The sequence below is a fragment of the Sturnus vulgaris genome, chromosome 8 (genome assembly GCF_052056855.1).
Source record: "Sturnus vulgaris isolate bStuVul1 chromosome 8, bStuVul1.hap1, whole genome shotgun sequence".
Classification (NCBI taxonomy): Eukaryota; Metazoa; Chordata; class Aves; order Passeriformes; family Sturnidae; genus Sturnus; species Sturnus vulgaris.
In genome coordinates this window covers 22,073,578-22,086,613 of record NC_142250.1, presented here as the reverse complement: position 1 = coordinate 22,086,613, position 13,036 = coordinate 22,073,578, and the positions used below count along the sequence as shown (strand labels likewise).

Below are 13,036 nucleotides of genomic sequence, written 5' to 3'. Positions count from 1 at the left end.
TTATTTTTTTTAACATTGTGGGAGCAGCTACACACTGACAAAACACAAATGAGTTCTCTCTCAGGTACACAGCCCTCAGTACAACTCAAACTCTGGGGAGCAACATCATTTATGAGTCTGTGCACATTTAAAAATACAAGCAACCTTCCCCTGAGAACTTCACAAGAAAGTAGTTATTGCAAACATTCAAACACAGGACAATTTTTTTACACCATTTCAGTTCTCAATAGTGATATCCTTTTTTTAAGAACTACAGGATAACCCACTTACATTAGCAACTGTCAGCTTTGAATGAATCTGGGCAGTTTAAAATAAAAGTGAGAAGTCTAATCTTTTGAAATATCAGTTCAGAAGAACTTATTACTGGAAAAGTTATAAAAGCTTTATTACCACTTTTCATAACAATAGATATTACCCATTCTAGTATTTATGTATCTAGAGATGAATCTAGCAAGCAAGACAAGTTTGAATTTGCTTTTAAATAAAATCCCTGGAAGTTTGCATTAGTCAATCTCATTTTGGCTGATGAGATTAAATCAGCTGTAACTAAGGCTCTCCTGTGGATGTATATGCAGAACTGAAGACAGCCAGTATTGCTCACCAGGCCAAATGCACCAGAGGCACAGCCAGCTGGGCCAGTAAGGTGCTGTGAAATAGGATTTGCTGAGAGCCACTCTTTCACTGAGTGTCTGTACTATAGCTTTTGTCAGGATAGCAGCAATTAAACTTTTTCATCCATTATGCAAGCCTTCACTAAAACCAGCAAATATCAGTGTATATTGACAACTTCTACTGAACATCAAGTTCAGACTTTTTTATTGTCCTGGTTTTATCTGAAATAGAGTTAATTTCTTCTTAGTAGCTGGTACAGAGCTCTGTTTTGGATTCAGTACCAGAAAAATGTTGATAACACATTGATGTTTTGTTTGTTGCTAAGTTGTGCTTATCCTAAGTCAAGGACTTTGTGTTTCATGCTCTGCCAGAGAGGAAGTACACAAAAAGCTGGGAGAGAGCATAGCTGGGACAGGTGACCTGAACTGGCCAAAAGGATTCCACACTAAAACCTAATGCCCAGAACATAAACTGGGGGAGTTATCCAGAAGGGGCTGATCAGTGTGTGGGGACAGGGTCTGGCATTAATCAATGGCTGGTGAGCAATTATGTTGTGCACCCCTTCGGTTTTTCTTTATATTACCATTATTATTTTTACTATTACTATAATTATAATTATATTTTACTTTGTTTAAATTATCACATTTTTCTTACCTTGACCTACAAGTTTTACTTCTGATTCTCCTCCCCATTTCACTGGGGCCAGGGGTGAAGGGGGTGGGGGGGGTGGTAAGCAAGAAGCTGCGTGGTGCTTAGTTGCCACCTGGAGTTTAACACAGCATCTATGAGGAAAATGCTCCAGAATTTCAATAAATTATTGATTTGGGGCAAAAAGCAACAATACAAATGCTACTGGTCAATGTGTTCAAGTAGTGAGGCAGAAAGAAGGTAATATCACAGAATCTTCTGACTTGGAAAGGACCCACAAGGATCATCAAGTCCAGCTCTAAGCGAATGGCCCAGACAGGGATTGAATTCACAACCCTGGCCTTATTAGCACCATGCTGCAACCAAGCTACTCTCATACAATATACTGCAGTCCACTTAACACGGGGGAAAAGAAAAAAAGCATAGGAGGGAAGAACACTAATATGGAATAGAAGGAATAGCAAGACATCTCTCAGTCCATTCCTGAAACAAAGCCAGTGTATCAAACTTACTCTTCAACTGCCACTATCTTTATCCTCAAGAAACCATCTCCCCCTTTCCTGAGAGTTGGCAGAGGGAGTTAATTTCTCAATTTGGGATCCCACTTTGAGATCAAATCTCTCCCATCTCAATTCTTCAGTTACCAGATTAATCTTGTTCTGTCATCTTAAAACACTTAGAGACCTACTGTCCGATCAGAGTGACCTGAACAACAACTATAACCCCTCGGTTTGGGACACTCAAAACTGCTGGAAATTAAACCTCTCACTTCAAACATAATAAAGGTAATATAGAGTGTGCTATAAATTATTACAGTCCAGCAGCACCTCCTGTATTGTATGCTAAAGAGAAAGTGATGTAGTGGAGATCCTAGGCGACAAAGCTGGATGTCATACAGCTTTTGGGTTTGTGCTAGAAACGTAACAGAAGTCAATTCAAGCACAAAGCATAGTGCTCGAAGTTTTCAACAACATGTTTTGAACTAAATGAGTAAACTCTATCTACACTGTCAACAAGTAGCAAATGCTTTATAGCACTTTGCAACTCCCACGACGATTTGAAGGGAGTGTCCAACACCAACAACTTTCACTTTATTCTCCAAGAGGTTTAATGAGTACCACTGTGATCATTCAGTGATATGTCCTGGTACAGGAAGCAATTCAAGTTTGAAGTCCGTGTAATTCATAGCAGTAAAAGGGCCTCTATCTTGCCCTAAAAGCATCTGCTTGCTACGGAAGAGCTCGTCAGGGTCGGGATCGCTGTTTGTGTGACCCGCAGTCCGAGCCTGCAGATCCGAGAGCCGCTCCTGCAGACCACCCACGGCCGGGATGCGCTCCGGCACACCTGCACCCCCGGCCGGGCTCTGCCGGGCACGGCCTCACCGGCCCCGCCGCCGGCTGCTTTACCTGGTGAAGAACTCGGCGAAGCTGCTGCCGGCGCCGGCGATGCCCACCCGGTGCCGAGCCCTCTCCGCGGGCTCCTGCGGCGGCGGCGCCGGCTCGGCGGGCGCGGTCCCTCCGTGGGGCAGGTGCTCCGGGGCGCTGCGGCGGCGGCTCACCTCGTACGTGTTGCGGGAGTTGAGGTTCACGTCCGTGAAGCCGAGGGGCGCCGGGGGCAGGGCAGCGGCCAGCGCCCGGCTGCCGGCGTCGCCCCCCGGGCTGCGGGGCGGCGAGGGGCTCTCGGCCGCCGCCCCCCCGCGCCGCTCCGCCTCGCTCCGCAGCCGGCAGCTCCTCAGCGGCTCTTCCAGGGCGGTTCCCGAGAGGACACCTCCCGCCGGGCAGGCGAGGAAGCCCCCGTTCTGCAGTTTCGCTTCCTCCTCCTCCGGCGTCGGCTCATCCCGTCTTGCCCGAGGGGGCGGCGGCGGCGGCTCCTGCGGCGGCGGCAGCAGGAAGCCGACGTCCCCGTTGGTCATCCTCCCGCAGGGGCCCACGGCGCAGGCGGCTCCGTTCGCGGGCTTCTCCGGGCAGCGCTTCCCACCCGCCGCCGCGGCGGGGCCGAGCGCCGCCAGGTACCGCTGCAGCAGCCGCTCCTGCCCCGGCCCGCCGCTCCGCCGGCTCGAGCCCCGGCTCCCATCCCGCTCCCCGTCCTCCTCCTCCTCTGCCGCCTCCTCCTCCGCCGCCTCCTGCCGGCCCGCGGGAAGCACGGCTGCGCCGCCCGGAGCTCCGGCATCGTCCGGCCCCACCATTTGCCGCCGCGGAGCCCCGGGGGCGCGGCGGGGGCCGGGGCGCGCGCCTTCCTCCGCACCGGCGGCGCCGCGAGCGCTGGCAGCCGGCGCCGCTCTGCGCGTCGGGCAGCGGCCTCGGCGGGGGCGGGCGGGCCCGGCACACGCAGGCGCGCGGCGCCGGCGGCGGCCCTTCCCCCCGGAAAGTCACCATAGAGAGGCCGGGCAGGAAGCACCCGCCCGCTCGGCCTCCCGACAGGGCCGCACCCGGAACCATAGAGATGCCGCCCTGACAGGCCCTACCCCGCCAGAGGCGCTGTGGGGCCCGCGGCCCCGCCCCTGGTACCGTATTCCACCTAAAGGCTCGCGGCGCGCAGAAGTACCGCATTCCGCCGATGTGCCGCGGCTGCTAAAAGCCCTGCTCGGTGGTCTCATCGCTCCGTTCCTGGCCCAGGGCCGCTCCGGCTGGGATTGAGCGAACAGTCCCGGCTCACCGGGAGCCGGGCACACGCACTGCACACCCCGCGGCTCCGAGGAGGGCGGCGGAGGGCCCAGGGAGCCCCGGCACCCGTGTTCCCGCGGGGCGGAGCTGTGGGCACGGGGGACGGGCAGGGCAGTTTCGGTTTTTGGAGGAGACAGGATCTACCTGAGCTTTGCGGGAAACCGGACAGGGAGAAAAGGGAAATGAGATCGGCATTTCGAAATCCTGTGGTGAATCCTCTCCTGAGGAGGGGATGGGATGTCATAACTCCTCAGGCTAACGCTGGGGAGGCGGATGGAGGACATTTACAGCTCTGTTTCCCACCACATTTCTCAGAGGAAAAACCAAATTATTGCAGTCTCTTCTGCCCAGCAGGAGAGCGAGGCCACAAGTCATACTCAAAAGAAGAGGCAAAGGAGCTTCAAGTCCCCGAAAAGCAGTAACAGCACAGGTCCATGCTTGCTCTTGTCAGCTACCCCTCATCCTAAACAAACACCAAAAACAACAACCCAACAGATCACTTTTGTATTCCAACAGTAAATACTCACAGTTCGTAGCAAGGGAAGTGGAATTCTTCTGGAAATCCTTGGCCGAAGAAGTTCTCCATTTCATAACCCCACCTGCTAAGGTGTTACAGCTGGTGGAGGGCCCTGCTTTTAAAGGCAGGCAAGTGGAGATGCCCACAGGGAGGTGTGACCCACCAAAGGGTCTCTTTAGAATTTTTTTTTTTTTTTTTTTTCCCCTAAAGATTGTGGGCCTTCTGGAAAGAAAGGTTTAAACTGGGATTCTTCACCTAAATAAAAGTTGATGTATCTCATTGTGTTGTGACTTCTTTGTTAGCACTTTGCAATATAAAGTCTGGGCTTTGCTCAAGTTTAAAAAACATAGTGATTGTGGTTTTTTCTTGTCATCTTGTAACTGTGCTTTTGAGGTCAGGTGTGCAGCACTGCTGTTATACATGCAACAAGGAAGTCTGATCTCACCCCTTTTGACTTGAGTAACTGGCAAAGGGCTGGGATCTCAAATCTGATTTGACTACCTTGATAGCAGGCATGCAGCCTCGTCCAGCTACAGCTGTGCCAAATAAAGGACCATTGACCTCAGCTGCTTGCAAAAATGCCCAATAAATATTTCCAGGATTGCCTATCCTTTGGATATGGCAGCTGAACTGCCTGTGGGAACACTTTATATGCTACTTTGGTCAAAAGAAACCATTAACAGAGACGAGCTAATTAAGCTTTTTTGTTAGCTAAAGCTTTCTAATTAAGGTTTGTGCTGTAACTAAGATGGTTGGCTTTTTGTCCTCCACTGTGATTCAGGTCATCTCAGACATGTGGAGACTGATCACTGCCTGCTGAGTGAACATACGTCCTGGGTGCTATGGAGGCTCCCTTGCCTTTACCAGTGAGGATTTCAGGTTTAAGGAAACACTCCAATCCAGAGTGTCTGTGTTCATTCTCAACAAAGTGTTCATGGGATGCTCTATGGCAGTGTCACCCTTGAATAGGCTTCAGTGGTTTCATTAATGCAGCAGCAGCAAAGCAGTACCAGCTATTAAATAAGCTAAGCAAAATGAAGACTGGCACTGAAGGTGTAACACAGGGCTGGCTTATGGTGAACTGATTTCAGTCAGTGCAGCTGGGATAGTTGGTAATTATGCCAGGGGCTCCAAAGGATAGCACATTGTGTTGCACAAAATAAGACCATTTGGTTCATTGGATTTGCATTGATTTCCACCTCCAGGACTGCTGTGGTTTAATATCCCAGACAGCAACTAAGGCCCACTCAGTCAATCTCCCTGTGGGATGGGGGTGTGTAAAAATGATGAAATCCATAGGCTGAGATAAAGACAGTTTAACAGGTAAAGCAAAAGTTGTGTACACAAGCAAAACAAAGCTAGGAATTAATTCAGCACTTCCCATCATCAGGCAAGTGTTCAGCCAGTTCAGCTCAGTCTGATTTGAATGAGCAAGGATGAGCAGGTAGTTTGCAGAATGTTGTGAGCAATCCACAGGTAAGAAGTGGGACTAAATAGCAGATTATGAATGAGAAAACTGTAATTTATAATCTGTTCACAAAGACTGAGAAACAACACTAGTCTGTAAAAAAACCCAACTACAAACTCTACAACTCAACTACAAACTAATAAGCCAATGTCCATCACTAGCTTCTCATTATCAAAAGAGCAATATAAAAAGGACTCAAATATACTAACTCTTGTGCCAGTCAATGCTGCTAATTGAAATACCCACTTAATGGGTACACCCATAACCAATATGAAGCTGATGGTTTCTCAGAGCAGTTTCATTACTTCTATAATTAAAATATGGAATGGCTCCCTCAAATCAATGTATAGGAAGAGCTGTATCATAAGCTGTATCTTCCCAAAACCTCAGATGTTCTTCTATATGTAATATACTTGTGATCTCTGGCAGTTCACTCCCGAGGCTTTCACTTCTTTGGAAATGCTGCTTTGGAGAGAACATCTTGCACCCCACTAATAGCAGTTTACACTTTTAATACAAAGCCCTCTGGACAAGATCTCATTGCAGAGTGTAACTAACAATTAATTGTTTGGCAGACTCCTGCACACTGAAAGCTTCTCTTTGGCACTCTCCCAGTCCTGCAGCAGTCCTACAATTAAATTATCCTGCTTGTGGCTCAAACACACTGTATACCTGTATTAAGGCAGTTCAGTCTGTATTTCTCTGCCTGTGTATGTTTATGCTTGTGGTGGTTCAAACAGTGCCAAAACCACTCCGAGCACTGCTGTGGGCTAAGCTGTACTTGTCATTGCTCTGTTAGGCACCAGGAGCCTTTCTAGGTTGAGTCACTGGAAAACTCTCCTTCCATGTAACCTCCATATTTCCCACTGCCATACAGGGCTAATTAGATAGCATACCTATATATGACTTCTGTTGCCTTCTGGTTATCACCATCAAAATACAGAAAAGCCAAAGACTCCAATGTATCCAAATGCTTCTGGTTTAAATGTCATTAAAGGCATATGGACAGAGAGTTACCTAGAAATCACTCTTATCTGAAACCAGGTTAAAATAGAAACAAACAGAAGTATTTATTACCACCTCCAAAACATATTTGTAATCATACAGGTTCTTAACAGTGTAGAAGAAATTAATTAAAGAAATTTAAAATCCACTTCTGTTATGATCCAAAAGTCTTTTGCTTTTCTCTTTCTATCCAGTTAACCAATTAGACACTTACCTGATCCACAGTCTCTCTATGTCTGCCAGAGACCTCACGATGTGTTCACAGAGACTTCAAGTTTTCTTTCTTTTTGTACAAATTCACCCTTTGAGATGCACCAAAATGGGCAGAGAACAGACACAGATGAAGCAGAAGAAAAGGAACAAGTGTCAACAGGCAACACAGGACCTCATGTTTCTCAGCCTGAAATTGTCATTTTCTCAGGCAGTAACTCTGTGTTATTAGGGGAGGCATATTTTTGAGATGAAGTAAAAGGGGGGTCACTATAATGAGGAGGAGATCTGAGCCATTTTCTCCTTTCCCTGAGAACATTCTGGCCAGTTGTTCTCCACCTACCTGTTTTGGGTTTGTATAGGGGGTTAGAGGACCAAGAACAATTATTCTCTTACATATTCCATCCACTAATTTTGAATATTCAGTCTCAACTGGTTTTGAAGGTTTTAAAAATGTTCTGATTTTTAGGCAGGATAGCAGCATGGTTCTTAGCCTACATCAGTATGTATTTTTTGTGAGCACTCATTCAACTGCAGGGATTTTACTTTGCACTTTTCCTACCAACATATATGGTCACATGCAATGAGAATGTTTACTTTTCTAAAGTTAATATGTCGTAGATAAAGATTTGTTAGTCCTCCTCTATGGTGATTACAACAAATTCCTATCCAGGTTTTGTGCTGTTTGCTTACTGTGTCATTAACACTAATAAAATCACTTCTATGGCTGATAAAGGAAAAGCAGGGGGAAAAAAGTGATTCTTGGGAATTTTTCTTTTTTTTTTTTGCCAAGTCATATTTGATTTATATTCTGCAATAAAATTTTATAATAATGTTGTCATACACATTGGGGGCTATGAGAACAGGAATCTGTCTTTGCGTTCTCCAAACACATCCTATTCATAAGGTAAATTCACATTAAATATTTAGGAATAATCTAGTTAATCTGATTTTAATCTGCCCTGAATCTACAGATGCTATGTATGAATGCACAGCATGACTCTAAAATGTTGCCAAGACTGAATATCAGGTCCTGGGTGCTCTTGAATTCTGTCTGATAAATTTAGGGCAATGGAAGTCCACTGAAATAAAACTTGAAAGAGTCTTTCCTCCTGAACTCAGTGAGAACAGAAAGAGGCTTAGGACTATTTGCAGATGAAAACTTTTAATTGGATTTTATTATAAATTATTTTCTTGAGATATGACCAGCATAGAAGCTTTCAAACCTCTCACAGAAAGTTGAAGAAATTATCACAGAATATACAAGAGCAAATGAATGAACAGTTTTCAGTGACAATATTGGTGTGAATTGATCTTACAGATGAAAAATAACCTAATCTTTTATTGCCTTTTTTTTTGACATTACTGTCCTAGCAATTCCACTGGTTTCACAGCACATGAAGCTGGAAGATACAGATACAGGAATAAATAGCTGGAAGCAAGAGCTGCCTACCTCCACTTACAAAGCACTGCTTGTGAATGTTGAACCAGGCCCTAAATAATAGTAAAAAGGAATTTATCCTTAAAAGAACAAGTCTCCCTTATCTTGGGCAAACAGAATAAGAGGGAGTGGTTGGAAAGTTGGAAAGGGTAAGGTTCAATTTACTGCTGTGTGTTTAAGTTGCACTAAACTGGCAGACAATCCCTCAGGAAATGCTGCAGCCAAGCACAGACAGGAGGAGTAGGGCTAATCACAGGCAGTGCAAAAGGGGAGAAAGTTCTAAAGTGTATTATTTATTAAGACATTTGTTAATTATATTTGCTGAGAAATGTTTGTCTATTTGTACAAACCAACACACAACATTTGGCACCACGGATGGACAGGAATGAGGGAAATTAGGAAAAAAAAATAAAAAAAAGAAGAGGCGTATATTTACTACACAGAAATATCACCTTCTAATCATGCAATGTTGCATCCTACACATATCCTGAGCTATTTTCCAGACAGCACTGAGAGCTTGTGTTGCTGAATTACTCTATAAAGTTTCTCATCAGTGAAATGTCCCAATCCAACACTGCTGCAAATGGAATTATTGGATGATGGCTGTGGCTGAACAGTGTGACAGTGGGACACTTCTCATTTTTCACTTCCAAGGTTATCACTTATTTTATCAAGAAAGAACTGAAAGAGACAGGTCCACAGTCTAAAGAGGAGTGTCTCAAGGAAAATACCTATCATGCAATCAAGCTATAGCCAGTGCAACTGGTGTTTGGCATGTTCTACCACAGGAAAAGAAGCATATACTACAGACAAGGGCTTTTGTTTATCTGGTTTTTATTCAACCATGAATTTGCTCAGCCCTTGCTAGAGAAGGAACATGGAGCACTAGGGGGCAAGGTGTGTGAAGTGTTGGAACTTCTGGGGCAAAGACTGTAATCAGAGATGCCTGCAGGATGGATTTGTTTCTGACCAGGGATATTTTCCAAGTAGTTTTTACTACCGTGATCTTTACTGTGAGCATTTTCTGTGGCCTTTACGAGCATGAAGTCTGGGGAAACCCAGATTAATTTGCATATTAAGAACAAGAACTTGAATCTGAATCAATTTCCAAAGTAGTAAGTGTAGGCTGTGGAATCTTACCTGTTGTTCCTCCAAGTCTGTAAGCATCCTAGAGCATCAATGCCCAGTTGCTTTACATGCCATGGTCCAGCCATGAGCTAGCAGTAAGTGGGTAAATTAGGCTTGCCATTATGGGTTCACACCCTAACTTAGGTAATAGGAAATTTGTGCTGTCAAATGAGTGAGAGGAATCCAAAGATTGCTCTAAAATATGTGTTGGATAGGTTATAGGGATGTGGAATCTTCAGAGACAGGAGTGAATATAGTTTGAAGCCTTTTGGAAGCTTTTATCTGCCTCCTGGCATCACTTCTGCCTTGCTTATATTCTCTGTACTGAACCACTGCTAATATTCAAATGCAAGTTTTCCAAGCACCAAGCCTTACTAGTGGCAGGATCTTCCCTTCAGGAAGCAATTGTGCATCATGCCCATGTAGTGTGACTGTGCAGTCCAACCAGTTCTGATAACTTGTAATAAGATGAGAGACTGAAATGCTCCTTATGAAACACTGAAATTCAACCTACCAAGTATCACACCTCCCAGGTGCTAGAAAGCTTGCCAGCTTGCTCATAAGCTCTGTTTCACTAAATCTCTGAAACAAATGAACACAAAACAAAACAAAAAGCAATGCTGTGGCTGTCTGAAATTCTTTAAAGTCAAATCATGTGGATTGGAGATTAAATTTGACTACTTAATACTGAGTGCTGAGCACTGCCCTATGTAGACAGAAAAAACATTTGCAGTCTGTCCTTTGAAAACAATGTACATCATCTCTCAAAAATTATTTACACATTGTGGGAACATCGGCAAAAAAGTAATGAAAGTGCACATTTATTTTTAATTAATTAAAATTCACATATCCTGAAGCAAAGCACAGACATCATTTATCTGCTACGTTGGAAATACATTCTCGTAAGTAGAGACAAATTAATAATTTCTACAGAGATCTGACTATGATTTGAAAATAGTTCTACCACATCAGTTGGTAAGAGTGAATTTCAAAAATCTTTCATTCTTTAAGATCTGTGTCTGCCCTCTATTAGAAACATGGGGTGAACTGCATCTTTTAATCTTCATTTTAAAGCTAGCTTTATAAAGGCAGTAACAGTCAATGAGGTATTTGTATCTTAAAGTATACAAAGGTAGCATTTTGAAATGGTGAATACTTTATTATAAACTGGCTTTCACATTATCTTGGTTACTTTAACCTAGATGAAACACTAGTTAAAATAATATAGGTACAGACTACTATAGCAATGTCATGTATTTTGCATTCCTGTTTAGAAAACAAAACCCAAAGCTCTTTTCTCTTTTCAGACATGCCTCTCTGGAAAATGGCAGGTACTGTCATAAAATACCCGAGCAGCTGAATGCATTGCTTTGTTAAATAAAGTGCAACTCAAAAATACAGCTCACGTGCAAGAAAGCAAAGACTGCATTAAAGCCATCGTTCTGCCTCCTAAACCTCTGGGCTGTGTCAGGAGCCAGCATTCCTGCAGCCAGATGTGTGCTGCTTGCAGAGGTGCTCCATGGCTGCCAGACAATGCTGCTCAAGATCAAGAGAGTTAAGAGCACTGTCATGGGGCTGTCTGGAAACTAAAGCTTCTGGTTTTACCTTCTGGATTTGGAACTGAACCTAAATGTCACAATGGGCACTTCATCCCTGCCTGAGCTGGCAAGGCTGTCTTCTCTGAAGGTGAAAAAGGCTGTTCAGGCACTGGCACAGTCTGGGAGGCAAGAGGAGATAAAGTGCCAGCCCTGATCTCTCATCTGAGCTGCCTTGAGGGAGGCAGCTAACTAGAACTGAGCCAAGGGTGCTGGGCCACCAGAAAGGGAAGAACATCAGAAGGGGAAAACCAAGAGGTTCACTTAATGCTAGCTCTGGGCAATAAAATAAATAAAATAATGATTAAAGAAAGCAATAGAATGACCTTATCACTGAAAAGCAATTTGCCAAAAAACCCAAGATGGCTAAATGACTGGTGTCTACTCAAAGCTAAAGTGCAGTCCTCTTGAATTCTGGGCTCCAGCTCCAAAACTGAATACTGAGAACAGCCCCAGGAATAGTAAAATACAACAGAGAGAGAATAAGAAAGCAATTAGAAGGGTTGGTAAGGCTCCAAGTGGTACTGTGCATTTCCTGTAGCATTAGAGGATAAAGGGAATAATCAAAGAGGATTTAGGCAGTCCTGGGAAGGAGAATATTTTCTTCTCTATGTCAGTTGTAAACTGGAGGATATGATGGGAAGACAGCTACTCTTGCTCTAATCTTTTCAGTAATGTAAACAAAGCTTTCTCTCAAACTGAGGCGTATCTATAAGATAAATCAGAGCAAACCTATAATTTTAAAAGTGTAACAGTCATCTTGTCTAGGTGGTATACCCAAGAACTCTGAAAGTACTTACACATTAAGTGGTTAAGTGCTAGAAAAAATAGGCAGCTTTCATATGAGACCTGAAGGGTCAAAATACTGCAACTTCCCTTTATCTCTCTAAGAAATTAGTTCAGCTGCTTGTGGTCCAGCCAGCAAGAGGTGGCATCTTCACAGCTGAGTATCCCTTGTGCTGTGATACTGGTAAGTGTTGTGGAAAACCATTTACCTATCGTTTTTGTTCTCCTAATGCCCTTACATGGGAATTCTGATTGCAAAATAGTCCCTCCAATTTAGGTCATAGAAAGCATCACAGCACATCACAGACTGGAATTCATAAACTCTTATACAGTAATGCTTGGCTGGCCTTCCCAAAAAGTGAATTTGATATCTCTAGCCTTTCTATTCAGAAGAGAAACCAAGCCCTTTTCCCAGAAAAGCAATTTGGTTGGATATTACATATTTTTAGTTAGTCCTTACTTAACTTTAAAAGTATTCCAAACTCAAGAGCTGATTTGCTAAAAATTCAAGGTGAAATCACTGAGGGAACTATATTAAATTCAAAATATATGAAGAGCTACAGAGTGGACTCTGTATTGGATCACACAAATTCAAATATTTCTCTTAAGTCTGAGCAGACTAAACATGCTTTTGATACTTAGCTGTCAATTGAGTTATTCTTTCTCTATCTTCCCTAGACAGTTTCTGAAACAATGAATTATTCATCAGCTTCCGGTTCACTCATACAATTAATCCATATCTCTTTAAAAAACTAACATTTTCAACAGTAAATGCTGGATCCACTATACAAATAGGTTAGCAGTCTCAGTATATGATCAAGTTCACAAAACTCCCATGGCATAGAAAGCATGAATATAATATATAAATCCAAGATTATGAGTGTACAGACACACATATATGTACAAAAATATTCCTTAGCTATGCAGAGACGAATAGATGGATAGATAGATAATCATACTGGT

General features: G+C 43.9%; 1 protein-coding gene across 2 annotated transcripts in view; it reads right to left on the bottom strand.

Annotated features, from left to right (window-relative positions):
• The window catches only part of TBC1D12 (TBC1 domain family member 12), a 41,404-nt gene extending 37,944 nt beyond the window's left edge, over positions 1-3,460 (bottom strand). For both annotated transcript variants that reach the window (XM_014875381.2, XM_088169125.1), the window contains exon 1: positions 2,667-3,460. In XM_014875381.2, the coding sequence (XP_014730867.2) occupies positions 2,667-3,445 (779 nt within the window). In that variant the 5' untranslated portion in view covers positions 3,446-3,460. The remainder of the gene's footprint in view (positions 1-2,666) is intronic.
• Between the last annotated feature and the right edge of the window lie 9,576 nt (positions 3,461-13,036).